The sequence below is a fragment of the Nuphar pumila genome, chromosome 3, assembly GCF_984573655.1.
Source record: "Nuphar pumila chromosome 3, dmNupPumi1.hap1.1, whole genome shotgun sequence".
NCBI classification, from domain to species: Eukaryota; Viridiplantae; Streptophyta; class Magnoliopsida; order Nymphaeales; family Nymphaeaceae; genus Nuphar; species Nuphar pumila.
The window spans coordinates 83,414,543-83,431,815 of NC_143251.1; the positions used below are offsets into that span (position 1 = coordinate 83,414,543).

Consider the following 17,273-nt stretch of genomic DNA (forward strand, 5'->3'; position numbering starts at 1 on the left):
GGTTCATGAATTTGGTTATGTGAATTTTGTGAGGTCCGTGAAATCATCAGGCAAATGTACTTTTTAGTGAGAGGTTGCGATGAGACAACATACCTATATATCATGCAAACTTTAGGAGGTTTGCATGTGTGAAAGTTAAAAAGGTCTTAAAAAATTCAGATATATGTGAATTTGGACATGAGGCAAATTTTTGAAATTGTAGGGCATTTTAGAAAATGTGTCATTTTTGTCTTACAGTACGATCATTTTCGTATAAAGTATTTGAGTTCGCTGGGTTGGGTTAGATATTCAAAGATAATTATATTGCAAACCTGACCCACATGTTACACAAGTCAGACTTGGGTTGAACCAAATAATATTTGGTTCTATAGTTTCCATAAGCACACACTCATTCATATTCAGAGAGTGTGGCTATCAAACATAAAAGCAAACCATTGACATATGTACTATTCAATACCAGGCTACTAAAAAGAAAAAAAAGTGTGGAAATGTATCAACCACGTGGACAAGATTAAAGCTTCAAGGTCATGCTTCTTGTGGGTTATTTATGATCAGATTTATATCCATCCACATTATTAGTAAGTTTTCATATGTATCTAACTTTTTTTTAGTTTTGATTAGTTTTACCTTAGGAGGATTGATGCTATTTGGATGAATACCTGATTTTTTTAAGAAGAAAACTTATTATTTTGATTAACACATAATTGTTCACAAATGAAGGAGAGATATTTAATATTTTTTCTTATGTTTATAATTTTCCCTAAGTTTTACTGCTATCATAAGTTTAACTTAGTTTGCTAAAAAAAGGGTTTATATGAGTATAAAGTTTGACATAAGACCATTTAGGCCCAATGCCAAGCTGTCATAATTCTTAGATTTCAGTAGAATTAGGTGAACTGAAATTAAACTTAAGTGCAATCCACAGATTCAAATACATTTGCACCTAAAATCTATTTTTAAACAATTTGTCATCCAAATAACAGGAATTTGTTTTTTATCATCCAAATAAACAGGAATTGGAATTAGACTATTGCATATACTGTTTTTTGTAAGGTCCACGATATTTTTAAGGTAATATAATACAAAGTGCTTCAGCGAATGGGAATTTCTTTTATGATTTCCAGAATTTTTCATATTTCACCTGTATGGATATACGAGGTCTGAAATTGCGTAAGGAAAATGTAAATAGCAATTGAAGGCAATCCATGATGAATTAACTTCTAAAAATTTAAGGGTAAATTCATAATATATATATTTAGTTTATCCCCTAATTTGAGACCCAAACGAGGAAAAAACCCCATTATTGCATGTGAATTACGGGAAATGCATATCGATAGAGCAGAAGTCATAACGCGAGTAAATTTCGTGAGAGATGATATTTTTCTTGAGAAAGGCTTGAGAATTTGATCATAATGAGGAATTTAGAATAAAAAAAAATATATGGTGATATTTCTATTATTATCATTAATGACAAATATAACAAAAAAAAGTTATGAAGCATTATCACGTTTTTAGTTAGGGCCGACTTGGGGAGAGTGTAAACACCCCAAATTTTCACTCACCTCCCCAGCACTTCCAAGCAGTCAACACAGCTTGTCCTCTGAAATCTTCAGAGGGAAAAATGGTCAATTTTTGAGTCTGGACCCTGCAAAAGTCCAAATTTCATCTACAATTCTCAAAATTTACATATTCAGGCTCAAAACCTTCAATTTCAGTCACAAATTTCTTATTCATAGCAGGAGTCTGGAATCTCCAATTCCTGGTTCAGAATTGCATTTCTTGAGACATGTCTTTGCATACCATTGCACAACAATTCATATCTTATCACTGCATAGCATGTCATTTCGAGGTCCAGAAGTCGTGATTTCAAAATTCTCAATCTAGATTTGAATTTTAAACTCTTTTAAAATCAAGTTCCAACCTCTGGGTCTTCAAAATTGCCATCTTTTCCCATTTTACCCCCAGGACTCCATATTTTAAAATGTTTTCTCAGAAAAACCATCTAGATAGTTTTCAAATACTTTCAAAATTTTGTCAGCCCGACCGGCTCTGCCTGAAGGGGATGAGGCTCTGAACCTAGATTTTATTTTATTTTATTCCAGATTTGCAAAAGGATTCTTGAATTTTGTGAAATCTCTTTATTTTAATCCTTTTATCAACAATATCAAAATCATTTTTATAAATTTGCCCTGAAGGGCCACCTTCTTTCAAAAATTTTATAATTAGGTCAAATATTGTTTTATAATTGCTAGTCAATATAGAGTTTATGAAAATTCCAAAAAGAGGTGTTATGTTTTGCTTTTTCCTTTTCCAACCAATAAAAAAGTAATGTGGGGCCCACCCTGAGGTGGCGCCACACTAAGCCCGCTTTTAGATTTAGGTTTAGCTTTTTGAAAAAGCCTAAAAGGTAGAAGCTCCCTCCTTTGAGGTGGTACCACCCAAAGGCCTCAAAAAAATTCGAATTTTATGAGGAGACCACCTCTAAGGTGGCGCCTCTCCATGCTTTTCTTTGAATTTCTTTAGCTTTTAACATTTTAAAAAAGCCAAAAAAGTGGGAGCCGTCCCCTCTGAGGTGGCACCACATTTGAAATCCCCCCAAAAAAGTAGACTGCTTTAGCTAGGTTTTAGGAAAAGCAAAACAAAATTTTTCAAAAGTTCAAATTTGTTCCCCCTGAGGTGGCGCCTCTCCAGAGCCCAATTCCATTTTATTGATTTTTCACTTCATTAAATAAAAATGTGGGCCACCACCTTGAGGTGGCGCCACACTGAGAACTTCTTTAGAAAAAGAAAAAAAACCGAATTTCAAAAAAAATTGAATAGAGGCAAAATCACCCCTTTCCTTTTCCTACAAACTAGGAAAAACAAAATTGCTTTTTGGCTTTTCCTAACTTGTAGCTCCCATCTTCAAAAGGACCACCTAGCCGTATCATCAAGAGGGATCCAAGCATCCAGCATTTTGAGCTACTATTTCCCTCTCCTTCTCTCTCCATCTCACGCCCCTTTGGACCTACATCCTCCATTCGGTTCAACGCCCAAGTAGCAGCCCATCACTAAAGGTCGACCTCCACTACCACTGCCATGTAGCTTAACGTCCTTGGAAAAGTCGGTCTCCATCCTTCAAACTCGTCTCCAAGCGGTGGCCAAACATCAAAGACTAGCCTCTGCTGCCATTGCCAATACCAAGGTAACTCCAACTTCCTTTCATTTCTCTCACTTTACCTAACTTACCTAGTCAATATTCAAGATGAAGATACCTTAAAAACAATGGCTGGGAATACAAGGAGAAACCCAGATCTGAACTGGGTATGAACTCACCAAGTGAGTTTCTTTTTCAATAACCAAGCAAGAGGGTGATTTGTCCTAACCAATGGATCGAACCCCCTTTTTCAATGGTGGATATCAAACAAAATTAATGCCCCCTTGAATCATTGGCATCATACCATCATTATTAGGTGTTTTTGTATTAGATGCATCACTTAAGATCATTTTCATAATTTATTTCATGCTATTGTTCATGTTATGTGATTTTGCCAATATTCCTGTTAATTTATGTAATACTTTGGTTTAGGCGTGCGGTCCACTTGCTATTTCATGCTCTTATTTTATTTCAAAAATCTCAGAAAAATCGTATATTGTGCAAACAGATGTTCTTGATACTCTGCAATTTTTTTTGAAAACAATTAGAATTATTTGCTTTACAAAATGCCCGACACACTGAACCGGGTTTTAAGACCCCAAAAATGTTAAGGGTATTGGATCTCGATTTGCAAAATCGAGATCTCCCTCATGGAAGATCCGATTCCTGATCCAAAAAATGCCATGGGCTCAAGATTGAATCTAGTATTTAATCTAATTTTATCAGATTTTTATGAAATATTTTACTGCTGTAAACAATCTGAGACCAAAGGACATGTGTCAGAGCCTGATACGAGCTCCTGAGACTTTGGATCAGCTTGAGTGGACTGTTGCTCCCTGACTGTAATTCAAAATCTGAGTCTTTAAAATAGGAATGTTATGTTCGGAATGTCCACTATTTGAGTCTAAATTTTTGCAATTTTTAGAATAGGCTGCATGCCTTTTCTATAATTTTAAAGTCAGTTTGTTGTTTCGACACTTGTACCTATCTCTCTGAATTATGTGCTTCTTATCATATTTTAATTTTTTATGTTATCAAGTTAAATGCCAAATATTTAAACATAAAAGTTGTTTGTATGCATGTCAGAAATATCCTCCTAAAATCTTGGAAATTTTTGTAGCATATTACTATTTTTTATCTATTTTTATAACAAATCCTGTTAAATTTATGTCTATCAGAATTAGATCCCTGCTACCGAACTCATTATGGGTCAAATCTTGGGGCTGTAAAAGTAAAAGATGTTTATTTTTATGTCTGTCAGCAGCCTGCAAAATATCAAATATTTTTATGGTGGCTTTCTTGGCTATTGTGTTTGAATATCGTATTTGGTTTGCACCCGCAGGCGAAATTTGCATATTTTAGAAGTTTATTCAAAATTTTGATTTTGATGATACCATTTCATGCGTTTTTATTATACTATTCTGTTCCTAAAAGTAAAGGGATGCTCCATGTTGAATTTGGTATGATTTGAAGGTCATTTGATATCCGGTTTAGCCGTACCATCAAAACAGGGCTCCTGTAGGACCCTGACCCAGGCGAAAACAAGTAAAATCCACTATTAATGGTCCAAATCTTGATATTATCCCCGGTTTCATAGTCCCAGCAAGTTTAGTTGCATGTCATCATCTCTCAACATTCATTTCATCATCATTTGGTTCACTTTGAATTTAAAAATTCCCAAAAGTTTATTAAAATCCCTTCAAAAACCTTAATTTCAAAAAGGTATAACCTCGTTATTATGGGTATTTTGGTTATTTTGACCATAATTCCAAATTTCAAATCTTTATTATCCTATTTTCTGATATTTTCTTGATTTCAAATTATATTCATATCAAGGAGGCTTCAGATTGGGTTTATAGCCAGATAAATCCGATAATTTCTGGATATTATTAGAAAATTCTGGAAAAACCTACATGTCTATACTAACCCAATTTCTAGTTTTGCAGGGATATTCAAAAGGAGGAGTTGAATTTCTCATTTTTTATTTTTAGCAATGTAAAGCAAGTATTGGAATAAGAGTTATTTTTACGCTTAGAATAGGATGCATATCATATAGTTTATTTTTATGCTATACCCTGATTATGTGACCCATGCATTTTTCTTTGAAAACCACAATGGATGAACACGAATGACATGTGCACCAACTCTTAAGGAGTTGATGAACTCGATGGAGTCCATATTTACGGCCATAGTCGAAATTTGGGCGAGACCCAGATTCAACATCTTCCTATTAGTCACACTGAGCCTACACTATTGGGCTACTTTCAGAAGTCATAGCATACTTCACATTTTACAAAATGTTTTGGATTTAATTAAGTTAAATTCCAAACACATTTACGACCATAGTCAGAATATGTGAAGGATTTACCTTGACTTAACTCCAAAATGCACATTTTCATGAATATCTTCATAAAAGTGCATTCATCCATTTAAGTTAGCTCACATCATGGAATTATGCACATTCTGGTTTTCTTAATAAAATCTTTTTCAAAGAAAATCGATTTCTCAAGGATACCCTGAATCTCCTTCAAAGCTTTTCTGAAATTTAAATTCTTCATTCCCAAAAGGGGTTTTTTCCAAGAGTTCTCAACAATTCTCCAAAATCCAAAATCGATTTTCAAATCCTCAAAGCTAATATCCTCAGGACTTCAATTTTCCCAAAGGCTAGATTTTCCCTTCTCAGAAAAATTTCCCATGAATTTTCAGTAATTTTCTAAAGTCAAAATCGATTTTCAAAATGGGATTCTTTAAAGATGCTTTCTTTCAAAGTTATTTGTTTTCTTATATTTAGAGTTTCTCAAAATTCCCCTATTTTCCAAGGAGTCTTCATCCACTTTCCAAATCCAATGTCTGACTCTTCAGATGGTATTTCCCCAAGACAAAGAAATCGATTTTCTGAAAACCCTCAAAATTTCTCAAGATTATTTTCAATCAAAATCCTTTTACCAGGGTTTCTCTGGGAAATCGATTTCCCTTTCTTTACTCAGAAACACTTTTCATCATTTTCCCAAATACTTCAAAAGCATACATCATATTTTTCCAATATGCATTTTACAAAAAGTCTCATAGCACATGCCTGAATTCTCTATGCATCTAGGATAGAACATCAATTTTGATAATTTAGCTAGGCTAAGCACTCTTTGATCCTTGGTTCGAGTACCCCTGTTAAAGGCGGCAAAAATGATCGAACCTCGTACCAATAGGCGAGTCCCATCCTACGGATTTTCTCGCTATTTTCAAAGCAGAGGCGAGTATTTTTGAAATCATTCTCAAACTTTGGTCGAGTTTGACTCACGAAATGTTTCCCCTCTCTCCCGCAGGGAAGGGAAAAATTTTGCGATGATATCAGGTTTGGCGATCGTGATGGAACTTGCCCTCGTCTGATCAATTATGTGCTTAGCTTAATTCAATTAACAAGATCAGGTTCTAGAATGTCAGCCTTTATCATGCGAACCTAGGATCCTAGATTCTGACCCAGCTGACATAAACTGCATATAGCCTAGGCATGGTTTGGTAGGACCATATTGAGGGGATATTTTCATGCTCACTTAGACTTAGGTCTGATACAACCCTCCTCAATTTAGGATCTGAATGCAAACAATGTGTACTTCTTCAAAGATTTTCAAAATTCTATCTCTCTAGGTTTTAGAGCCTTCTATTTCTTGCATGTGATCATTTTTTCAAACCACCTTACCTATCATTACCCAGTCTTCACGTTGTTGGGCTTTCTTCCAGAACCATAGTTTGGGACAAAGCCTCACAACTGGGCCACTTACTTGGGCTGACGCCCCCCTGCCACGTACTAAGGGCCATAGTCTGAAGTATATTGGTAGGCGCTTAAGGATGTCAGGAAACCTTACCTTAGAACCGGAGATGAAAATTCTATGCCACGTACTTCGGGTCTCGACTCGAGTATATCAGCATAACTGGATTGGACAAAGATGATCTGAGCCTAGAGTTAGGATTAGGGTCCTACAACTGTTTTCAAAATGATGCATTTAGAGTCAGCCTCTTAGGGAGTGCTTTGTGCGCATAAATGATTGTGCATGATATGATTGTCTGTATTTTATTTACATTCCCTTTATCCTTCTCATATTTAATTTTCCCCAAAATGTTAGATGATTTTTCAAATACCCACATTTTTTAAAATATTCCTCTTACTTCTTTCAAAACCCTGGGTGATTTTCTTAAAATTCCTTATTTTCCCCAAAAAAGTCCAGATGGCTTTCTTTTTCTACCTTTCTTCTAGACCTCAAATTTCCATTTCATTTCTATCCTGCTTGCAAATTTTCAAAAACTTCCATATTTTTTTCTAAGTTTAATTCTGAGTTTTCCTCCACTTTTCAGTCTGATGGCATCCAGTCAACTTGATCCTATTTTTCTCGAAGGTCAGATCTCCTACGAAGTGAGACAAGGTCGTCCTGAACATCGAGCCCTCATCACCGGATCTTTCATTCCCCGGTGGTACTATTCATGGCTCAAAAGCTTTTCTCGTATGTTCTCGGACCATTTGAGCGAGTGTGGATTGGAATTGGCATCTACAGTGGGGAAGCTGATAGTTAATGATAATATGATTCATGCAATGGCAGAGCGATGAAACCCTCAAACTTGTACCTTATGGTTCCCATGGGGGGAGATGACCCTGTTGATGGATGAATTTTCAGAGATCATGGGATTACTGGAACCAGCTGGTCAACCTGGAGATCCGTTAGAGCAACAGTTTCTGATCAATGTCAAGGGTTTGGATCCTTGAGACGCCTTAGCTCGCTTGACAGACCGTCAATCTTGGCTTCTAATTCAGATGGACGGGAATGAATATGTCGACTTGCTCAAGTTATATCGTCAGTACGAAACTTTTGCTGAAGTCAGTTCCCTATCCAGAACAACTCGAGAAAGAATTCAGAACGCAATGGTTTTATGCATCGTAGGACTGGCCTTCTTCCCAGACGGGCAGAACTATGTAGATGTCAGGATAGTCCATCTCCTGCAAAGATGGGGAAGCCGACAGACCAGCCGTCTCTCCATAGCCATGGCGGCACTAGCCTTCTTGTACCGAGGGTTGACTCGCTTCACACTCGAAGAGTCCATTTTAATCGAAGGATGCATTTACAAGCTTCAATCATGGTTTTTCCAGCATGTTCTAGCCCGAGCAAGTTCTTCCAGATACAATGGCCAAGTGCTCCTTCCTGTAGCATAGTATCGATCCATGATCGACAACATTCAAGAAAATGAAGTCGTGTGGGACTACTTCGATCGACAATTATCTTTTCCCAGATACACGTATGCTTACGACAAGCGATTCAAGCTACTGGGACCTTTCTTTTGCACTTACTATCAGCCAGAACGATGCGTTCAACAGTTTTTGCAAAGACAACAGTATATAGAAGCTCAGCTACTATCAGGGATTATGGCAGAATTTGACCTCACATCCACACAATGGTCCAGAGCATATCATTCTGCCCACTACGACTGGGACTCCTTTGTCACCCTCACTCTCTTCCCGGGTCCTAAAGTGTCTACTGACTATTATGAACGGTGCAAATTGTCTGCCAACCTCCTCTTTGTTAAATTCATCATCAATGAAATAATATTCTCAATAAATTTCTTGTATTTTTACTATGGTTTGATGACCTCGCATATTTTCAGTTGCCTATTCTCACAAAGAATGACAACACAATTGTCATAACTCCTGTGACAACTCATGGTCTTCCAACTATCCACCATATTCCCAGCAAATACTTTATTTCAATATCAAAAATTTTCTTCAAAGTCTAACCAAGTCTTTGCCCTGCAAAGAGCATTCATCAACATTTGATGGTTTAGACAAGGTCAGGAAGAAAGACAACATCGCCTCAACACTCATCAACTTCAGAAGAAGAGATGGACTCCCCACGTTCAGCCAGGAGTCAGAGCCAACAAGAGGATGATGGCATAGATCCCCAAATGTATGCCATGTTCCAAAAGATGATGAACAAAATGATGAGTGAGCAGGCCAGAACCAATTCAAAAAAAAATCCATTCAGACAAAAGATCCAAGGATACACGACTAAGAAATCAGTGAAGGCTTCTAAGAAGCAGATTCTGCCAGAAGATATCTCATATGAAACAGAGTCAACAGAAGATACCGATGAAGAATATGAGGTACCTCCAACATTTCAGAAAGCTGTACGGGAGCAAAGGGTTGCTCGCAAGATGAAAGATAAAATCACGAAAGATCCACTGCAATCTCATTTTAAGGAAATGGCAAGAATAGTCAAAGATCTATAAGCCCGTGACAAGGGCAAGAAAGTCTTCACTAGCAAAGATTTCTACGATGGTTTAGAAGGGGACAATCATCTTGAAAACCTCCCCTAAAAATTCATCAAGTTCGACGGTTCCAGTGATCCCAAAGCCCACCTCGCTATGTTCTTTGTTGAATGCTCTAAGTTCAAGAGGGACAATAGAGCTCTATTTCTTTGCTTCCCTCACAGCCTAGAAGGAACCATTGCAAAATGGTATGCGGAATACATAAACCCCATCGAGCTGAAAGAATTTGATAAGGTGGTGAATTTGTTCATTGAGCGGTTTCTGTTCAACATAGAGGCGCTCCCGACATTGAGTCATCTCTGTAACCTCAGACAAAGAGAAGATGAAAAGGCAAGGGATTTCATTCACCGATGGAGGTCAGCTTGCAACAAAATGAGGGACCCCATATCCGAAAGGCATGCTTTGCCCCTGATCCTCAACAATTTCTCGTAGCCTCTGAGAGGATTAATCTCCATGGCACCATCCAGAACTTTTATTGAGTTGACAGAACAAGCCGAATGGCTCGAACTGAGCATGAAGAATAAAGTCTATGAAGGCTTCACATTTTCCAAGAATAACCACCCGAATGAGCAGAAAAAAAAGATCATTTCACCTATTATGTCGGCAATAACAGTCGCCATCATTACAAGGGTCAAAAGAAAGATTACTGCTATGATACAAGCAATTTAAATTCCAAGGGCTACCATAAAGAAAAGCCCATTCCTCAATTCAACAACCCCCCACAGCAAGGTTAATGACCAAAGCCGAGAGAGAAAACCAAGCATGAAGGGTGGAGTTACGAAAGAAAATTTACTCCCCTTGATCAATCACTCGAGACTGTGCTCGAGTACATGCTGGCCAAAGAAATGGTCAAGCTGCCTAGACTGGTCGATCCCCCCGTGTCCATAGAGAGGTTGAAAGATCAATTCTGCAAGTTCCATAGGACAATGTGACACAGTACTGAGAACTGTTTCGTTCTCAAGAACATTATTCAGGACTACATCAACAAGAATCTTCTGGTAGAATGTTCCGAAGAAGAAAAAATGGATATTCTGAACCATCCATTCCCTCAGCATTCTACGGCGGTGATCACTGAACAACATTTTTAGCCTCAAGATCTTATAAAACCATGCTCCAAGCAAGATATCTGAGTACATCATCAAGTTCTCGTGCTGCATCAAGCACGACCTGACAATGAAAAGAAGATGGATCTTATCTTAGCCATCAACAAGCTGAAGGTATCTGCGGAACCTGCAGGGGCATCCCCGAAAGTTGCTAAGATGATTCCCGGATTTTCCAAATGCTTCATTAAATTCATTCCAGAGAAAGGAGATGCATCAAATCAGAAGCCATTAACTACCTTATCTAATGTCTCAATCCTAGACTTAGCGCAAGCTTCTGCCAAGCATCAACGAGTACTGGATGACCTAATGAGAAAAATCAAAGTAAAACCCAGTACAACTTCTGAAAATATGGCCCATATTGTCAATCCGTCCATGACTAATGTGCCGATCATATTTTTAGATGAGGATTTGCCAAAGCCTCACACTTTCCACAACAATGCGCTCTACATCATCGTCAGAACCAGGGGGATGACTGTACCCCATGTGTTGGTTGATGGAGGTAGCAGCCTCAATATATGCTCTGAGATGACCGCCAAGGCTTTGGGCCTCAAGGAGGAGGAATACATTCTAGATCCAATCACTATCTATGGATTCGATAATCATGGACAAACAGCTAAAGGAAAGATCTTTATTAATTACTCAGTACATTCAGTCCTCTTCCATGTGGTTAATGTACCACCTACCTACAATCTGCTGCTTGGAAGGACCTGGATCCACAATGCGAATGCAGTACCTTCTACTCTACACAAATGCATCAAGTGGTCGAAAGGAGGAATGATCACAATTGTACTGGAAGAAGATCCAGAATAAAGGCTCCCACAACCTATGATTCCCAGGCCAAGCTTCACTGCAGATATCTCTAGCATCAGGGAGAAAGAAGAAATCAGTCTCAGAAAGAGTCCAGAGATACTTCAAGCATCAGCACCATCACTGCACATGGTAGCCATGACCCGATGGAGGGGTCCTCAGTTTTTCAAGATCAGAGGTCGGCTCAATTACAGTACTTTCAGAGATCATTCATTGTTTCCCCAGTTTATGAAAGCTAAGAAAGGATTCGATCTGCTACTGAAACATGGATACCAACCTTTTAAAGGCTTGGGCAAAAATGAAGATGGTCGAGTCAAACCAGTGATCCCAGAGCATCATCCTCACAGAGCAGGATTAGGCTTCTCCAGAAAAAGATCACAGAAGAAGACTACTTTTATCAAGGGGGCACATTGAGAACAATATTTGTCATTCTTTTTCTATTCTTTCTAATCAAAATAATGTCTCATTCTATCAAAGCCTTTGATCAATCCAAATTCAATAAAGTTTCAAGTTTTCTTTGTCTATCTGGATGCCATCTATTTCCTTGCTCTATCTCCTCATTTTCTGTTGTCAATCTTTGCGATTTCATTCATGCACCTTTTCAAATACTATTTGTCTTATGATGGGCAATCTTCCCTGAATGAAATTTCTTCTCCAATTTTCAAAATGCCATCCCGATCAATTAAGAGGCTCGTTCTCAACCCGAAGGCTTTTTCAAAACCAACGGTAATTCATCGAATCAAAGCAAGAACAGAAGATGGCAAAGTTGCAAGGCAGTCAGAAGAACTTGCAGAATTCTACCCATCTCTTCAAGAATTACTAGAGTTCGCCTCAGTTCAGAAGCAGGATGAACCGTCAACTTTGGTCCAAGATCTGACTGAAGATAACAATATCGATTCAGAAGATACTCCTAAGATTCTCAAAATCGGCATCAGTCTGAGTCCAGCAGAAAAAGAAAGGCTCACCAGTTTCCTTAAACAGCATGAGGAAGTGTTCGCATGGACCTACGAAGATATGCCCGAACTAGATCCTAAGTTAGTCGAGCATCGTCTCGTTCTAAAGCCAGACGTCAAGCCAATCAAGCAAAAGTTGAAAAAAATGGATCCCAGGGTGGAACAACAAGTCAACGAAGGTCTTGAAGACCTACTCAAAGCATGATTCATCCGAACAATTGACTACCCAGATTGGCTAGCCAATATCGTCATCGTTCCCAAGAAGAATGGCAAGGTGAGGATTTGCATAGATTTCAGAGAACTAAACAAAGCAACTCTGAAGGATGATTATCCACTTCCAAACATCGATCTTTTGATTGACAGCACGGCGGGGCACGCCATGTTCTTATTCATGAACAGATATTCTGGCTACAATCAAATTAAGTTGGCCGCTCGTGACCAATCCAAGACTTCCTTCACTATGCCATGGGGCACTTTCTTCTATACAGTTATGCCATTTGGGCTCAAGAATGCCGGAGCCACATATCAACGTGCAATGGCCATTATCTTTCATGACCAGATGCGCAAGATCATGGATGCATATGTTGATGATATCCTCATGAAGTCTAAAGAAGAAGATCACATCGAAGCTCTTGATCAAGTTTTCAAGCGGCTCATTCTTTATAAATTAAGACTTAATCTACAAAAATGTGTTTTTGGAGTCGAATCAGGCAAATTGCTAGGCTTTCTGGTTAGCAAGAAGGGGATAGAAGTCGATCTCGTCAAGGCAAAAGCCATCATCAATATGCCACCCCCAACTAATCTCAAAGAGCTGCGTAGCCATCAAGGACACATGCAATCAATCCAGCGATTTATATCTAATTTGGCCATGAGATGTGAGCCCTTCAATCATTTACTCATAAAAAGAGTAAAATTTGAATGGGGACCAGAATGTCAGCAATCATTCGATCGTATCAAGAAATATCTCCTCAATCCTCCTGTTTTGAAGCCGCCAGAATTAGGGAAACCCCTCTTTCTGTACATCTGAGTCAATCAAGTTGCCTGCGGTGGATTCTTGGTGCAATATGAAGAAGGTAGCCTGATCGAGCATGCCATCTATTATGTGAGTAAGACTTTCATTGACTATGAAAAAAATACTCTCAAATAGAAAAGACCTGCTTAGCCTTGGTCTGAATGTGTCAAAAGTTGAGACACTATTTGCTGACACCTGAAGTTAAGATCCTGTCAAAATTAAATGCTCTCAAGTACATTCTCAAGCAACCCTTTCTCAGTGGTGTTATCGTCGCAAAAATTTTCCCTTCCCTTCCCTGCGGAAGAGAGAGGAAAATTGTTTCTGCGAGTCAAACTTGACTGGTTTTTGGAAAATTGTTTTGAAATACTCGCCTCCGTTTTTGAAAATTGCGGGAAAATCCATGGGATGGGGCTCGACCTGTTGGTACGAGGTTCGACCGTTCCTGCCGCCTTTAAGAGGGGTAATCGAACCAAGGACCAAAATGTGTTTGACTTAGTAAAATTATCGAAATTGTGTTCTATCCTAAATGCACAGAGAATTCATGCATGTGCTATGAGATTTTGTAAAATGCAAGTTGGAAGACATGATGTGTGCTTGGGAAATGTTTGCGAGTTGGAAAAGTCTTTCTCAGGAAAAAGGTGGAAATCAGTCTCTTAGGAAATTCTGATGAAAAGGATTTGAAATCTCGAGAAAATTTATGAAGATTTGGGAAAATCATGAATGGTTAAAAATCCTGGGAAAATAGAAGTGATTCTTGAGAAAAAAGTGAACACTCGAAGAGAAAATGCTAATCAGGAAAATTCTAGCTTTGAAAAGTTTCTCACGAAAATGAGCAAAATTCACTGGAAAACTCTTTAGAGAAGGAAAATTGAAACTCAGGAAATTGAAACCCTGAGAACCTTAACCTTGAAATACTTGGAAATCGATTTTGATTTCTGAGAAAGATGAGAAATTCCCTTTGAAAAGAATCTTAAGGAGACAACATTTTCCAGGAAAAATCACGGGAAAACTTGACTTGGAAAATTCGATTATGAAAATATTAGAAGTTTCTTGAGAAACTGATTTCCATGGAATGAAATTTTCTTGAAAAAATCATGAGAAAAGCAGATAATGCCATGATGCAGATGATTTGAATGAATGAATGCACTTTGAAAAGATTTTTTGTGAAATTTATTGGAAAAATGTGTATTAAGCCAAAGTAAATCCTTCACATATTCTGACTGTGGCCATGAATATGTTCAGAGTTTATTTGAGTTAATTCACAATATTTTGAAAATGGGAAATATGAAGTACATTTTAAGATAGCCTAAGAGTGTAGGCTCAATGTGACTGGTAGAAAGATGATGGATCTGGGTCTCGTCCATATTCCGACTAGGGCCGTAAATATGGAATCCACCGAGTTCATCAACTCCCTAAGAGTTGGTACACGTGTCATTCGTGTTTATCCATAGTGATTTTGAGATAAAATGCATGATTCATAGAATCAGGATATTACGAAACTTAAACTATATGATATGCAACCTAATCTAAGCAGTAAAACAAATCTTATTCCAAACTTGATTATTACATCTTTGACAAAAAGAAAAATAAAAAAAATACAGAATTGAAAGAGTCTGCATCCTCCAGATTTCCCTGCAAAAGGGGGGTTAGCACGAGGAGTGGACATACGAGATACCCAAGGAAATATATTGGACATACGAGATACCCAAGGAAATATATATATATATATATACGTGTTTCTACAATTGCAAATCTCAATTTTTTTTTTTTTAATTTGCACCTATGTTGCACGACTGGAATATCCCCTAGAACCATGAATGATTGGGAGCATGATGTGAAAATCAACTTACAATGTGCTGTGAGGGGGTGATTAATATCACAGACTATATATGAGACTCTTTGATGTGTGTAGGGTCTATCTGTACAATAGGTGGAGCGATAGCCAATGCTCTTTAGAACATCACATGTGCAGGGAATAAACTGGGTGATGGAATGAACATGGGTTGAACTGGTGACCTATATGTATCGCATGGCACGCCATGAAAATAAATTCCTATAGCACCGGCTTATAAATCAATCTTACCTGGACTAGAAACTGTTATAAAGGGTTTTATAAAACATCACATATGGCTGAGGCAAGAATCATATGGTGACAAAAAAAAAAAACTATTGAAGTTGTAGTTGTAACACAGTGAGACATATAGTGTACAAATCTGATGTGCAGGAGCTGTGCATCAATTTACTAGAATGGTGTTATACATAATGATAGAGATACAGGCAATAGTTAAGTGCTTAATATATCGGCAATAGTAGAGTGCATAGGGGAGAAGCACTACCCTATTAGCATCTAAATGCCAGTCGTGAAGATGAAAGGGGAAGAAACAAGTTGCTGCTAGTTTCAATACCAGCAGGTTATTCTAACCCTGCCAGCTTGGTGATAGCAAAGTAAGACAGGTTCATAAAAAAAAAAATAGATAATTATACAGAAATTAAAGTGCACGGGTCTAAAAGGCTGAAATATAGAAAAAACAATTATAACACATAGGTGGGGAAGCAACGGGACACAGTCAATGCTGGAGCACTTGTGCTTTGCCAATCTGAATCCACATCCGCTAGGCGAACTGAGCGAGTGTTTTACCTTGATGACGATTACCATGGTGCTGTTAGGTTGTGAAAGAGTCAAATTACAGAGGACTGTCTTGATCCTTTGTATTTAGGACAAGGTGTTATGTCCATGGGAACACAGTAACATGTAGTGAAATCATGCCTCTCATGATGAATACAAAGCCCATATGACAAATATTTATCGACTTTGGCAAGTATTGAGAGGACAAAAAGAGGTAACCGATCTTTAGAGATGGCCTCTCATAGTGGTGAAGCATAAATCGCCCCTGTTACAACCAACATTTTTTTTTACCAAGACCCAACAGAAATCCAGATCTGGACTTTACAGATGCTAATCATGTATCAAATGTTCAAACAGATGGTTATACTTCTTGCAATTGCAGTATCCTTTATGAGAGGAAAAGAGGTAAGCAATCAGACAGGAAACTTTCTAGTGCTGAGCCTACTGAGAAGAATTTGCAGTGTAACCTATCAATTAGATTAAAGGTTTTGATTATCATCAAAACAATGCCCTGGATATGAAAAAAAAAAAAAACTTAAAGCATAGATAACAACAACTACTATTACAATCTGTAAATGAAGCATTATAATAAATTGAGATGAGGACTTATGTCAAACTCCGACGTTGCACCTGGGTTCAGGGTGCTATTTTCTGTACGATAGCTCCATAAGGGCATCGCTTGGGTCATGACATGCGTATGCTTTCAAAAGAAAAAAAAACGAACTGTATGGATAAAGAAAAAAAAAGATTGAAATACAAAGAAGTTATAGTAAACATTACTATGTGGAAAAAAATGGGGAATAACAGGGCTGCCTAAAGGAGGGTGAGAACGATACCAACTGATATCACCTCCACTGAATTTGTAAAAAAAAAAGAAAAAAGAATTGGAATGTTAACATGCTAGAAATTAGTTGCAGGATGACCCCAATAGCGTAAATGGAGTCTTGAATATGTAACAGAATGATCCAGATGTGAAGGTCACAAATTGTAATGAAGGGATTATCTGAAAACATTTTAGATGCTGGAATATATTACGCAAAACTAAAAATAAATGATGACTTTAGGACAATGCTGAAATGAATTGCGTAAAAGCCTAAAAAACAAAATGACGATTTTGGAGATCATGCTGGAATGAGAATGCCATTAAAGGGGCATCATCGATTCCAGACACATTGGAAAACCCAAGGTGCAAGCCACATCCATCGTTGTCACGGGTTTTGCGTTGCAGATGACATAAACGTGATGCCTAATTCGCACAAATGTAGATGTAAAGGGGGTCATTACCTTGATTTGGCAGAGGCTGAAGAATTGCTTCTTACAGGGTGAGCTG

At 37.9% G+C, this 17,273-nt stretch overlaps 2 protein-coding genes across 2 annotated transcripts; both read left to right on the top strand.

The window, feature by feature from the left end:
• Positions 1-10,893: 10,893 nt before the first annotated feature.
• Positions 10,894-11,355, top strand: LOC149843101 (uncharacterized). Its single transcript, XM_090000833.1, has one exon. The coding sequence runs from the start codon at positions 10,894-10,896 to the stop codon at positions 11,353-11,355; it is 462 nt and encodes a 153-aa protein (XP_089856959.1).
• Positions 11,356-11,370: 15 nt separating this feature from the next.
• Positions 11,371-11,766, top strand: LOC149843102 (uncharacterized). The gene has a single exon (XM_090000834.1). The coding sequence runs from the start codon at positions 11,371-11,373 to the stop codon at positions 11,764-11,766; it is 396 nt and encodes a 131-aa protein (XP_089856960.1).
• Positions 11,767-17,273: the final 5,507 nt, after the last annotated feature.

What these genes read in the sequence shown, in the direction of transcription:
- LOC149843102 (XM_090000834.1), top strand. Translation starts at nt 11,371, where the DNA reads ATGATTCCCAGGCCAAGCTTCACTGCAGATATCTCTAGCATCAGGGAG.
- LOC149843101 (XM_090000833.1), top strand. Translation starts at nt 10,894, where the DNA reads ATGGCCCATATTGTCAATCCGTCCATGACTAATGTGCCGATCATATTT.